General features: G+C 37.8%; 2 protein-coding genes across 5 annotated transcripts in view; both read right to left on the bottom strand.

The window, feature by feature from the left end:
- Positions 1-9372, bottom strand: part of rufy2 (RUN and FYVE domain containing 2) — a 32911-nt gene extending 23539 nt beyond the window's left edge. Inside the window, exons 1-2 of one of the 4 annotated variants that reach the window (XM_037794489.1) lie at positions 8204-9372; positions 4716-5006 (exon numbers count right to left, since the gene is read on the bottom strand). In XM_037794489.1, the coding sequence (XP_037650417.1) occupies positions 4716-4791 (76 nt within the window). In that variant the 5' untranslated portion in view covers positions 4792-5006; positions 8204-9372. Of the gene's footprint in view, positions 1-394; positions 1223-4715; positions 5007-6250; positions 6450-8203 lie in introns of those variants that run through there. The other 3 variants (XM_037794500.1, XM_037794511.1, XM_037794478.1) reach the window with 3 other exon arrangements.
- Positions 9373-9494: 122 nt separating this feature from the next.
- LOC119503033 lies at positions 9495-12837 on the bottom strand. The gene is made up of 2 exons (XM_037794524.1): positions 12355-12837; positions 9495-10716 (listed from the first exon to the last, which is right to left on the bottom strand). The coding sequence occupies exons 1-2, from the start codon at positions 12694-12696 to the stop codon at positions 10390-10392; spliced, it is 669 nt and encodes a 222-aa protein (XP_037650452.1). The 5' UTR covers positions 12697-12837; the 3' UTR covers positions 9495-10389.
- Between the last annotated feature and the right edge of the window lie 2062 nt (positions 12838-14899).

Raw genomic sequence — 14899 nt, 5'->3', positions numbered from 1 at the left:
ACTTTTTTTCTTGTAAAGTTATGACTTTATTCTCGTAATATTATGACTTTATCCTGGAAATCTCAGATGTTTTTTCCCTCAATGTGGCCCTAATACTCCATAATACATTTGCTCTTTGGTCCACACTGCATTAGACTTATATACTATATACTTAGACTATTAACTGTGTTACCTTCATCACAATGCTCAAATGTTTTGCAGCTCCAGACAGATTTATTTTTTTATTATTTTGCATAAAATGTCTCTTTTGATAGTAAAGGTTGCTGGTGTAGTAGAGACTGATAAGCACAGTTTGGTTGGTTCCTCATGTGTCCCCTAAAACAATGAGTTACTGGGTGTCTTCTTGACATCAACCAGACAGTCCAGCCCCATGATGCTGATAATAATACTCTACCTTGGACGGTCCAGTCACCGGGCAGAGACGTCCTGTGGTCCGACACTTTGGGCAGGACGTGAATGCTCCCTGTAAGGGTCTCTGATGCTTTCCTGGCCAAGGCGAAGATAGGAGCCTGCCATCGCCCGTCTCCTCCACCACCTCCACCTCCTCCTCTCACCGTGCTGCTGCTACTGCTAGCTTTATCCACAACACCAGACTTCTCCTCCTGCAGCCTCAAAATGCCAAACACATGAGTCTTCTCCTTGCTGCTGTCCGCCTCAGACAGAGACAGAGACAGAGCCAGGTCGGTCTCTGCGGGCGATGCCATGTTCACGTACCTCTGGAATAATAAATATATAACTAACTAGTGCTGCTCCGGTGCGAAAACAGACGGATTCACACGGTTAGCGAGCTAGCCTTGATGTACAATTCACCCAGCGACCATTGTGACAACCGTAGCGTAAAAACACCTGAGATACCACCGAATACCTGAGATACCACCGGCCAAAGAAAGCAATGACAGATCACCGTCAACAACCAACCGTCCTAACGTCCCCCGGACTGTAAACCGTTGGCGTCGCCTAGCTACATGGTGACCGTCAGTAACGTTAGCAACAACAGCCGCTCCCTTGGATACAGGTCTTCTTCTCCTCCGTACATCACGGTGTTGTTGTATAGGTTATGTTTACAGCATGCAGACCTAACCGACAGTTGTGTTCTGACGGTCCCGCTGCACCCTCCGGTCTGGAGGGGCGGTGTCAAACAGGCTCACAAGACACACAAAAGACAGCACTACGTCATGATTTGAGAGGCTGCTGTGCTGTTCTGTTGTTGTGGACGTGCCGCCCTCTGCTGCTGGAGGAGAGGACTGCAGGGCTGCCTCTAATACATCCATGGGCTGCCTGCCTCCAGGTGGAGGATGGGACTGTGAGGAGAGGACTTGCAGACAAGAGGTGACCAGACAGCTATTTTAAAGGACCCATATTGTAAGAAAGTGCATGTCACAGCCTAAGAGACAACCACAACAACACATAATAGAGGTAACTCACACTCTGCCTTTTATTTACTCCTCTACTTCATGGATTTTTTGTTTTTTGTTTTTTGTTGTTGTTTTTTCATATTTATCCTTTAGTATTGCAATATATTGTTATTAATTGTTTTTTATTTGTTTGTTTGTTTTATTGACACAACAAACATTAATTACTTCTTTATTGTGTTCTTCCATTTACATGCATGTTCTTTTTAAATATCTATATATTGTAATTTGCTTAATGAATTGTATACATGTATATATATGTTTTTGTTTTTATTTTGTTCTTTTTTTTAATTTGTATTTATTATTGAATTGAAGCTTTGGCAAACTTGTTCACCTGACAGTCATGCCAATAAAGCAAATTGAATTGAAATTGAATTGAATTGAATTGAAAGAAGTGAGTTTTTCAGGTCTTTCACATTATAAAGCAGGTTTAAGTGCTATGTAAATACTGTTAAACTATCAAAACGCTCAATATACGGAGAAATACACAGCCCGTATTCAGAAATTGTGCATTTGAAACAAGCTGTCAGGATTTCTGTCCAGGCTGGCAGACAAGAGGGGCAACACAGCTATTTTAAGATATGTATGCGAGTAACAAATATATATATATCTTTGAATAGCTGTAGCTCCCACTGTCGGTAATATTTTTGCAAGGGTGGAATGCAACTAAATACATTTACTGAAATACTATACTTAAAGGTCCCATTATGCTCATTTTCAGGTTCATACTTGTATTTTGTTTTTCTACTAGAACATGTTTACATGCTGAAATGTAAAAAAAAAAATTTTTTTTATTTTTCTCATACTGTCAGCCTGAGCATACCTGTGTTTACCCTCTGTCTGAAACACTCCGTTTTAGTGCATTTAAACGAAATTGCAACGGAATTGTGTTGCTAAGCAACAGTTTGGGTCCATTTTTACATCCGGTCAGCTGATTTCATTCACATACACTGCAACAGGAAATAAACTGGGACACATTTAGAATGTTTACGTTTAAAACTGTGTAATGGTCTAAATATTGTATATTTGTGACATCACAAATGGACAGAAATCCTAACAGCTTGTTTCAAGCGCACAATTTCTGAATACTGGCTGTGTGTATTTCTCCGTATATTGAGCGTTTTGATAGTAAACAGTATTTATATAGCACTTAAATCTGCTTTATAAAATAAAAGACATGAAAATCTCACTTTTTACAATATGGGACCTTTAAAGGGAGATTTGTCAAGTACTTTATACTCTTATCAACATGGGAGTGGGCAAATACTGTATGCTTGTTTTATGCAAATGTGTGTGTGTATATATATATACAATGTAATAAATACAAATATTGTCCAGAAACCCTCACAGGTACTGCATTTAGCATAAAAAATATACTCAAATCATAACATGGAAAACTCAAGCCCAACAGGCAACAACAGCTGTTAGTGTGTCAGTGTGCTGACTTGACTGTGACTTGTTCCAAACTGCATGTGATTATCATAAAGTGGGCATTTCTGTAAAGGGTAGACTTGTGAGTACCCATAGAACCCATTTTCATTCACATATCTTGAGTCAGAGGTCAAGGGACCGTTTTGAAAATAGCCATGCCAGTTTTTCCTAGCCAAAATTTAGTTTTGAAAAAAAAAGTTTAGAGCATTATTTTTTTCCTCCTTCTCGACAAGCTAGTATGACATGGTTGGTATCAATGGATTCCTTATGTTTTCTAGTTTTATATGATACCAGTATCTTTTACTAATATTTTAAGTACATTTCTTTAATAATAGGCTATTTATGCCCTTTTACTTAATCTATCTAAGTAAAGGATGTGAATACTTTCTCCACAAGTGCATTTCTGGTCATTTTGGTATGAACTTTTTATGTGGTAGTAGTTATTACACATGACACATCTTGAATTTAATAATACTTTTAGGCAAAAATGTCTTAATCTTTATTTTTTAAATACCTTAATAGTAAAAAAACAAATACAGATACTATAATTAAATGGTTAAATTAATGATTACAATTTTGTGATTTATTTAAATTCTCAAATAAATGAACAGGGTTTGATTGGTGGCTTGTCCATAATTTCTCGGGTGGGCGGGGCTCTGCTGGGGGAATTTGGACTCATGATCTCAGTATTTCCAAAGTCCTGGCTACGACTTTTAGTGTCGTATGATGAACCCAAAGAGGAAAGCTCTTAAATAGCAATGCAAAACAGAATTCAAAAGAACTTTAAAAGAAATACAGTGGAAACAATTAACACCCACACAGTCACCAGTGAAGAGGAGTACATGAAGAGAAACAGGCTGGAAAACCTGTTTAAGGTTTCAAGAGAAACTAATATGCTGCAGTACATGAAATTACTGGCTCAATTAATTATTTCCTTGATTATTCAGCTTATTATTTTAGTCTATAAAATGTCATAGAATTGTGAAAAATGACCATCACCATTTCCCAGAGGCCAAGGTGACGTCTTAAATGCTTGTTTTGTCTGACAAGCAGTCTAAAACCCAAAGCTATTCAGTTTTATCATAGATGACTAAGAAAACAAGCAAACACTCACATGTGTCAGAGCTGGAACCAGTGAATTTGTGACATTTTTTACTTTAATTATCCAAATTGTGGAACAACTATCGACCAACTAATCAATTAATAGACTACTCTATTGAAAATGGCATCAAGAACTGTCCTTTTCTTAACAAAGTTTTAGCAACACATGAATAATTCACAACCTTTAATGATCTCATAGATTACGCTCGTCAGACTATAAAGTCTGCCTCACTGTCTTGATTGATTGGTGACTTGGTGAGTCAGCTGATAATGATCAGCTGCAAGACTTGCTGTGCTCCAGCAGAACTAAGATGATGCTTCATTTAATCATATACCCTTAATAAGCTTTCACTGACATTAGGCCATGACCGGAGCACAGCCAATAGGAACGCTCTCTCAATGAAATGACCTGTGATTGGTCAAAGTCTCCAGTCAAGGGCTAGATTTTCTAAAGCCTGAAAACAGAGCCATGAGGAGGTGCAGAAGTCTAGTTTTCTCTCAGAACATTTAAATTACAATATGCTGAACGATTATTATGAAATTTTAGCCCAATGATGCCAAAAATATACTGCCTACTGCCACTTGAATGTAGACAGAAGTGAACTGCAGACAGTAGAGATGCTTTGTTTCAGTGCAGTGATGAATCCACTGATTGGTATGAAAATGTTCATAGGTCATTACAAAAACATGGTAGGTTGCAGTAGGAGTTAATAAGAGTTATCATCTTAAAATAGATTGTGTTATTCATTCTAATAACGCTTGTCAACCTACCTTGGCTGTAGGCTAACCGCTCCATACTCTCACTATGAGTGATGCCCCAGCGGTGGAGACTCTGAGGTGAGTACATGGTGAGAGGGACTTTCCTCTACCAACTGTCTTGTTGCAAAGAAGAGAGTTAATCAAGCAGATCCCTGACTTGCGAAGTAGCTCTCGCTGCTCTGGTTTCCGTTGAGCTGTAGCCACACAGTCAAGTTTCCTTGGATTTCCCCTTTAATATGGTGTGTTCCAGTTTGGTCCCAGTCTGAGGATGTGCAGGGCTTCTGCTGAGCTGCGCAAGACAGCCTGGAACAAAACAGATAGTGGAGACAGTCCTAATCAGATCTCAGAAGCACGGAGATTAGAGAAGTGTGTGAAAATAAATAGCATACGCACACACTTTTGCTATATATGCTCCTGGCTTCTTTACACAAAACATGGATAGCTTCAGGGATTACTGTCACAGTTCCACCCATGCCCCCAGCTTTTATAGTGTGCCCCTTTTTTCCCTTCCCCTGTGTGTCCAGTTCGTCAATGTCCGTCGTTTTCTAGTTTCATATGATACCAGGAAGTTGCATTAACGCGTTAAAGAAATTAGTGGCGTCAAAACAAATTTGTGGCAACGCATTATTATCACGTTAACTTTGACAGCCCTAATTGCTATACGTCCCAACTTTGTTAAATGCCAAAACATCCCTGACTGAGTACAAGCCAGGTACAGGTGGTACGCAACCGCTGGCCCACCAGGATGCCCAGATGCACACGATTTTTGAGAATCTGTATGTTGTTTTGAAAAACAACCAACCATTTGCATTTTAAGCCTGGTTCCAGGTATAGAATTAAAGAATAAGGTAAAACAAAATGGCTATTCAGTCTGATTATCAGGCTGCTACATTGCCTCAAAATGTACTTGTGTAATATAGACTGAAAGGTTAGTCGCTGTTCACAGTCTCTGTCACACAACATTACATCTTTGCCTCCCATTTCTCCTCACTGATTCAAACAAACACTGCTCACACATACACCACATGCAGGACGAGACCTTTCACTGTCATGAATAATATATGCCAAAAGGTTCTTCCCTCAGATATTCTACTAAACTCTAATGAACCTTGATTTTAGGGCTGCAGCTAACAATTATTTTCATTGTCGAGTAATCTGTTAATTGACAATCTGTCTTTGTTTGGTGTATAAAATGTCAGAAAATGGTGAAAAATGTTGATAAGTGTTTCCCAAAGCCCAAGATGACGCCCTCAAATGTCTTGTTTTGTCCACAACTCAAATATATTCTGTTTACTGTCAGAGAGGAGTAAAGAAACCAGAAAATATTCATATTTAAGAAGCCGGATTCTGATAATTTTGATATTTTTTCTTAAAAAATGACTCAAACCGACTAATCGATTATCAAAATAGTTGCCGATTAATTTAATAGTTGACAATTAATCGATTAATCGTTCAGCTCTACTTGATTTAAAGTGGAAAAATAGGACAGTCACCACCAAAATTGACATTTTAGAGCAGAATATAGAATAGAAGAAGGAGGTTTTTACCTTTTCTTCGAGTGGTAGCTTATGAGGAATGCATGCAGAGGGCCTCCACCTCACCATGATGTAAGAGGAGGATGTAAAAGCCTCCGACCACATCAACTGACGAATGTTAGCTCCATTACACACAGAAAGATAAACTGTCGTAGCATTGAGGCTACAGTAAACTGCTTTACAAGGACTACTGGTGTTTTTCCTCTATTGTTGTTCTGCCTCTCTTTACCATACTCTCTCTCTCTCTCTCTCTCTAATAGCTGAGGGCTGACCAGGGATCATATGACCGGTCTCTTGCAGATCTGTAACCCCTTAGCTGACTCTATACTGCCTGTGTTAATTCTCTGAATGTCTGCATTCAGCAGAGAATTCATTATTCAGGCTGCTGCTGCCTTGATGTTGATATCCATCTCTTTTTGTTGTTGTTTCTTTCTCTGTTTACCTGACTGTTTTCTGCCTCACACACAATTTCTCTGTATCTTTATATCCCCTGATTTTTTTTTTACTTATTGTTTGACTTGACTTTTTTTTTTACTCTGCTACCTCTTTGCTTTCCTATCAATTTCACAAGAGCCTCTATCTAACAAATGTGGAAGCCTCTTAATGTTTTTGCCTTCCTGCAGTTTGTTTGCCTGTGCTTTTGTGAGGCTGTTCATACATTTTCTGCCTGTTTGTCTGTAGGTAACAACCTTTAAAGGAGCAGTGAGTAACATTTCAGTGGATCTATTAGCATTGTTATTCATAACAATGTTTTCATCAGTGTATAATCACCTACAACTAAGAATCGTTGTGTTTTCGTTAGCTTAGAATGAGCCCTTCATATCTACATAGGGAGCAGGTCCTCTTCACGGAGTCTGCCATGTTGCTCCGCCATGTTACTACAGTAGCCCAGAACGGGCAAACCAAACACTGACTCTAGAGAGAGCATTTCACGTTTTTACGTTACCTGAAGGCCACCGTACATCTCCAACATGTTTTGAAAGAGAGGGATGAGCAGAGGGGTATTCAGTTGGTTGCAATCTGCAACCTCCCCACTAGATGCCACTAAATCCTTCACACTATCCATTTAACACTGTACCATTGATTATGCAAGTGAAAAATGCATAAAAAGGCCGGCTTAAAGCATAGGCCATATAGGCGGTCGCCTATGGCGTCACCTTCTGGGGGGCGCTGGTCGTACTCTAAAAAATAAAAAATGTTTTTTGAAATGCCGGTGGGCGCCCTGTAACTTTCTTTCACAAACTTTTTCATCTGCCCGGCCGCACTGAAATTGTAGTGAAACTGACTAAACACTTTTAAGCAAACAATATCAGGGACCAATTGTTTGTTTATATTATAATAAATAGTTATTTATGAAAATAGAGGCTATAGCCGGCCCTGCATGACAATGTCATCTTGCATTCAGAGTCAGATACATGCAGCCTGTATGGCAGTTCATTTTGATTTCACATCAAACGCACACAACATGAAACTCTTTTTCTCGTTCATCTCATTTTCCCATCTCTCTCCTGCCGCCCTGCATCCGCTTCCCTCCTCCACTCCGTCTGCCTCGCCTCTCTGCTCTCCCATCATCTCTGAACCACACCTAAACAAACACACTACTTCCAGGGTGGTATGTTTGTACCATGTGACCATGTTAATCACTGTAGGAACACACCCTTCCACATGACAGACAGCCAGAGCAACAAATCAATAGCCTTCAGTGGAACGTCCTCCCACCAATAGGAGGAAGAGATGCTGTTTCATAGTAGCAAGCCTTTCACTCTGCAGCAGTGGAGTGGTGCTGTGCTCACACATTCTCATACATCATTTTGATTAGCAGAAAACAAGAAAGAGTGAGTATACTGTCCTATAATAGCAGAAGAGATAGGAGTAAAGTTTACACAGTGGAAGAACCTGTACTGTAATTATACCAACATCATCTCTTATGAATATGTACAGTATGTTATCATCATTTCATCTCACCTCAGGTAGCAGAAGGCAGAGAGTTGATCCTTATTTCTGCAGCTTGTCAACACTCAGAAGTCTATAGTCCCCAAAAAGGATAAGTCTATGCTCTGGTCCAGTATGTGGAGTCTGAGGCAATGACTATGTGGAAACTGCTCAGGATGGGCTTGATTCCTCGACTTCCTGGCAGAACGTGTTGCAGCTACAGTCCAAGCTTCACGGCGTCCGTCCAAACCCAGTTGTAGGAGCTACATGCAGCAGTTAGTGGCTCCTAGATGTCCCATGATGGATACTTCAGAGGGTCCCATTACTTCCACAGAGATGATGAACAGATATGGAAATGTTCTTAGTATGTTCTTTTACATATTCTTTGTAATCTATCTATGTATGTATCTATATTTTATCTGATCTAGAGGTGCTGCGAGGCTGTTAAATCAAAATAAGCGTCTATAGTTGTGAAGCAGTAAACTGGTGCACGCTCTAGAGACATCACCGACAGAAACCACAACCATCACCCCACACAGCACCCAATGACAACAGAGCAGGAAGCCAGGGAGAGGGGGAGGGGTTTGGGAGTAACACAGCAAAGAGGGGGAGAGGGAGGCGAGAGGGGGTTGAGTACAGTGAGGAGGAGGAGGAGAGGAGAGAGGAGCACTGACTTGTTCTCACACATACACCCCACCCACATATTAGCATAATACACTGCTCATATGAATGGAATACATTGATATGTGAATGAAAACATACAAATGTTGGTGAACAGTTCAAGCCTGATGTTTCTAACCAATCCCTGAATAGAGAGGGAGGTCCTTGTTGAGGCCGACCACAGATTGGTGTGTTGGTGTGTGTGTGTGTGTGTGTGTGTGTGTGAGAGAGAAAGTGAATGACTTTGCATCTAAGAGAATGAAATAGTATTATTACTGCAGCTAGAAAGTATTCTTAAGATAAGGCTAATTCTGCTAATGCTTTCCTATAAACCAACACAAAGAATGAGCTGCAAAATGAAAGACGAAAGAGATTATTGTACACCGGGGTGGATGATAATGGCCCAATCAGCGATTTTTTTACCATGAAATATGTAAAAGCATATACTCTGTATAATTGTTGTAGAGTTTGCACTATAGATTAAACAAATAAGATGTGTGTTTCTCAATTGAAATATTATCAGGTTACGATTTGGGATAGGAATTTAGGGATATAGGGCAACCATTTATCTACATCTGGATCACAGTCTTGATTATCTATTGTAGAATTGATTATAGAAGTGTGCCATTTTTAAATCTATAGAAATAACATGACGCAAAAACTGTTTTTCCGGAGCAAGAAAATATTTATTGTAAAAAAAATATAAAGTATAAATGACTCCTTTTAGAAAGATATTTATGTACAGTCTCTGTCTAATCTACAAAATATTTTGAAAAGAAGCACATGTGTTCACAAGCAGAATTACAGAACTAACTTGGATGCAATTTATTGTTTCCTAATTTCCCCCATTTGTAGCTACAAGGTTAAAGAAAATAACTGTATTCATATTTGCAGTTATTTCAAGATGTTGTCTTAATTGTATTTTGTTATTATATTTATAGTAATGTCAGCCGGTACTGTTCAAAGGGTTTACATGTTAAGTAGTTATAATATTGGGTAATTTCAATAGAAAAGTTAATCAACCAATGGCTCCCAACAAATAAATTGTTACCACGTTAATAGGTATTCAATGGTACATGTTACAGTAATGTTAATATAATGCAGTCTAACAAAACAACAGCCTGAAAAATGAGCTGAATGAACATTATGAGCTTTAAAAAAGGAGGGAGTTATTACTGGGTAATCTAATGCAATCTAGTGCATTTGATTGCATTAGATTTGACTGCACATGTGTACCTTATTAACTAACAACTCTATGTTTAGTCTTATTTTATAACTAGTAACAAAAGGGTGGCTCCATCACCTACATTCAAAATGAGAGATTTCATTCAGTTTTCAACTCAAGAGATAAAGCTCTTGATACATGGACAACTCAGGCAACACTGAATTATAGAGATCTACAAATTGATATTCTTAATAGCAGTGGCGATCCAAAAATAAATATTAAAAAGTTATAATGGTTAAAAAAAAATATTTTTACAGGTTGAAAGCTTGAAGAATCCATACCATAACAAGCCCTACCACCGATCATACATACGTATTACCTCTTAATGAGCCCTTTAGTCCTCAAACTCTGCAGCATAAAGCACTTGCTGGAATTTCATCCGTACCTCCATCCTTTTTTTAATGGTAAGCCTCTTCAGTGAAGGCAGAAGGCTGAGCAGAAACAGTTCATCTTCATCTCTGATGTTGGCGAGGGCATCTGCAGAGCTCATCTCAGTGTCTGTGGTTTGCCTTTTACGTTTAAGAGAAACTCCCATCTCCTGATGGTTGTTTGGAGAGGAGTCCACGAGAGAAAAGCTGGTACTAACGACAGGCAGGGGACAGTGCTGCTCCTTCTCATCTTTATCCCGCTCTTTCTCCACGTCATCACCACTTCCAGCTACCTGTGTGGCATGAAAACAGCACATACGCAGCAGTACTGGTTAATAGCAACACTGATAACAAACTTAAATTTCTTTGGCGATCACAGACAAACATATCAAAGTCCTTATACAACCTATACCTCCTACTGGGAACAAAACAGGTTGACAGGTTTGACTGGGTTTCTACGTTCATGCAAGTCTATAGATGAAAAGGAACTACTTTAAATATAAAAAATATATATACATTTTAAAAATAAGCAATTGTGTATTAGATTGTATTGTATACCATTCAGTAGAGCCTTACTGATTAATTGGCAGATATTAGGGGCCAATTTTAGCTTATCACAGATATATCACATTGGCTAATAAATAAAAAGAAATTGCAGTGCAGAAATGCCAAAGATATGGTTGATGTAATTTAGTCAACTAATTGACTAAGATGGGGCAGCCCTAATGTTGTGTATTTATGTTTAAAATAATAAAATATCGGAAACTACAAAAAAACCAACTATATTGATATCTCTTTCAGCCTCAAAAATCTGATATATGTCAGGCTCCACTGTTTTGCCTATTATTTTGAGAAAGCAAAAATAATATTGGTTACTTTAAAGCTGAAGTAGGCAACAATATTCCAACATGAAAATTGTGATTTATTTTCTGCTTTAACCCTCCTATTGTCTTCTCGTCGACCGTGCAACTTTTGGTTTGGTTTGACGTTTTATAAAGCATAAACTATAAATTAGCACCTAATTCTGTGTTACACCTTTTTAGCCAACCTCGTTCCAACTCATTACCACAAGTTTTACACTTTTTGGGGGGGAATTTATGGTTAATAAACATTATTTCGATGAAATTACACCTAATTTTTGAGTAAAAAAAAAAAGCAGAAATGATTAATTATTTTGACTATCAGTGGAACATAATATTGTTGGATTATCACAGATGAGTATATGTCAAAGTTTAATTAGAATATTATAAATATTATAATATAAAACATTTTCAGTGGCAGCACATAATGACATCTTTTTAGGTAACTTCATTCCAACTCATTACCACAAATTTTACACTTTTTTCTGTAATTTATGTTCAATAAACTTCATTTACATGAAATTAGTCCTCCTTTTTGAGTATGAAACCCCCAGAAATGATGAATTACTTTCATCCATGTTATTTTGGGGCAATCAGATGCAAGAAACCCATATTTGTGATATGATGAAGTTTGAAAACGGGTCAAAGGAAGGTTAATACACACACACACACAGAGGCACTGCAGTCTGAATGCTTTGCTGTGTAAACTCTTTGTTGATTATCTGTTTTCCCACCATGTGCTTTTATTGTGAAAAGAGAACCCGGATGTTCTGAGAGACCAGATGTCAGTAATGATGTCTCCTCCTGGATGTTAACATGCGACTATTAGCTTGTACAACATGTATGTAGTTAGAGATGTATATCTGTGTATAAATCAATATTATATGTAGATTAATCAGAGTGTAGATATGATTAAGGTATTGTTAGCGGTTGCTATGCGACCACAGGCCCCAGTTAGAACTAGATAACGGCTAACCGTTACCTAGCTACTGTTACCTAGGTAGCTAACCGTTACCTAGCTAGGTAACGTGTTTTAAAGTCAAAGACAGTGAACGGTGAACAACATCACACCTCGTCGGTGTCTCCGGTGCTGGTCTCTACTCTGGGTTTGACGTAGCCGCTGAGCCAGGCCAGCTGGTGGTAGAGCACCGGGACGGGCCTCTCCAGCGGGTTGTCGTCGTCTGCCAGCAGAGAGAAGCTTCTCTTGGCCAGTCGCTTCTTCGCCTTGCAGAACTTGTCGCGGAGGTTTTTCCACTTCAGCTTCACCTCCTCCTCTGACTTTCCCATGCTGTCCGCGATGTCCCTCCACGACAGGTGTCCCTTCAGGTTGTCCTTGTAGTCCCGTCGGGACTGGTCGTACAGGTTCGGGTGTTCTCGTATCAAGTCGGCCAGCTTCTTCTCGACAGTGTTCATTTTGTTTACTGTTTATTTTTTACTTCATCGCGAACGCGAAGTTCCTTTCGTCGGCAGACACGTCGAGCTTCGCTCTGCTCTCCAGGCGAGGTCCAGGCTGGCAGAAGGAAGTCAGAGGAGACATTCATTCAAAATAAAAGTTCTGTCATTGACGCCTTTTGACAGGTTGTCCTTGAATAAAATAAATGAAAAAAAATAATAATAAAAATATATATGTATGTATATATATATATATATATATATATACGTATATATATATATGTATATATGTATATATATATATCATATATATATATATATGATATATATATATATATATATAATGTAAAAATATAAATATATTTGTATGTTTATATTTAATATAAAAATGTGATACATTTATATATATAATTATATTTATATCACATTTTTCTATTAAATATAAATATATACATACAAATATATTCATATTTTTACATTACATATATATATATATAGATATATATATATATATATCTATACAGATATATAGATATATACCACATTTTCTTAGAGAGCCATCCCATACCAACTCACCAAGACCTCCCAGTTTAAGGATTTTCTTTAAAAAAAATCATGTGAAAACTTCTATTACCGCTTTTCTCATTCGCTTTGGCTCAATCCTCGAATTGAGAATTTTAATTTCCTTGAAACTTTTTTTATGAGGAAGGATTAATATCCATTAAAGTTGTGCTGGAGACAGTCTTCACATGTTGTTACAACATATCTCTTTTTGAAATTCTAAATAATATCAGAATCTATAATCAAGATACAACTAGGGTTGTCAATCGATTAAAATATTTAACCACAATTAATCACATGATTATCCATGATTGATTGCAAATTAACCACAGATTTTTTATCTGTTCAAAATGCATCTTAAAGGGAGATTTGTCAAGTATTTAATACTCTTATCAACATGGGAGTGGGCAAATATGCTTGCTTTATGCAAATGTGTGTAAATATTTATTATTGGAAATCAATTAACACACAAAACAATGACACAAATATTGTCCAGAAACCCTCACAGGTACTGCATTTATCATTAAATGCTCAAATCATAACATGGCAAACTCAAGCCCAGCAGGTAACAACAGCTGTCAGTGTGTCAGTGTGATGACTTGATTATCTTGAGGTCAGAGGTCAAGGGACTCCTTCGAAAATGACCATGACAGGTTTTCCTCGCCAAAATTTAGCGTTACTTTGTAGCGTTATTTAACCTCCTTCGCAACGAGTTAGCATGACATGGCTTCACTCTAACTTTAAAACTGAGCTACAACATCTGAAAGATCGAGTGTATTAAAGAAATTAGTGTCTTAAGTGAGTCTTAAGAATAGAGGCATCAATCTAACTATAATTACACCTTTGATTCTGAGCACTGTGACTTTATTCAGCCGTGCACTGTGCTTCCTGCCTGCCTGCACTAGATGGCGTATTTGCTCTTTTCTTTTCTCTTCTTTTATTGTCATTGTGTTGACTCAGTGAAGAGTTGAGATGGTTCACTAATCCAAGATCTGGGGTGGCTTTAAGGACACACAATACTCCAAAATAATTTTAATGGGCTTCTCCTTTGAAGACACAGTAAAGGGACCAGAAATCATGTGGCTGAGTATGTTGGGTTGTCATTGTCCATAATGTTTTTGGGATTATAGTATTTTATTCTTTCTTTCCCTCCCTATGTGTGTCTTTTGGGTTTAAAAATATGTTTTTATCTATGCTACTGAAACATAGTAGTGGTAAACACACACCAGAAGTGCTGGTTATGATATAAACTTCATAATTAACATAATTGCTATCAGGTGGTGGATGGCTTTTTAAGTGCATGTATATATAAAATATACTTGAAAAATACAATTGTTTGCCAAAACATCATAATAAATCATTTAGTGTGGTGTGCAGTTTTCTGGTTTATTCTATGTGTAAGCTATGTATGAAAAATAAAAATGGACTTGCTTTGATGTTACTTATTTTATGCAGACTTATGTTTGAGTAGTCTTATTTATATTAAGATATTTTGCAGCCCATTACACCCAGGTTTGGATCTTTCGCTGTGGGGATAACATGATTATCAAAGGCCAGAATTTAAATGGAGGCTAATTTAAATAGTTTTTAAATGGTAACAACATGAAGACTCCATGCAGGTGTGACGAATACTCACATCACTGCATCAAATTTCATTTACATT

This window comes from Sebastes umbrosus, chromosome 2 (genome assembly GCF_015220745.1).
Source record: "Sebastes umbrosus isolate fSebUmb1 chromosome 2, fSebUmb1.pri, whole genome shotgun sequence".
NCBI lineage: Eukaryota > Metazoa > Chordata > Actinopteri > Perciformes > Sebastidae > Sebastes > Sebastes umbrosus.
This window is presented reverse-complemented; position numbering and strand designations above follow the sequence as displayed.

What these genes read in the sequence shown, in the direction of transcription:
- LOC119503033 (XM_037794524.1), bottom strand. Translation starts at nt 12,696, where the DNA reads ATGAACACTGTCGAGAAGAAGCTGGCCGACTTGATACGAGAACACCCG. An exon ending in GCACCGGAGACACCGACGAG is followed by an intron (nt 10,717 to 12,354) that starts GTGTGATGTTGT and finishes CATGCCACACAG; the next exon opens with GTAGCTGGAAGTGGTGATGA.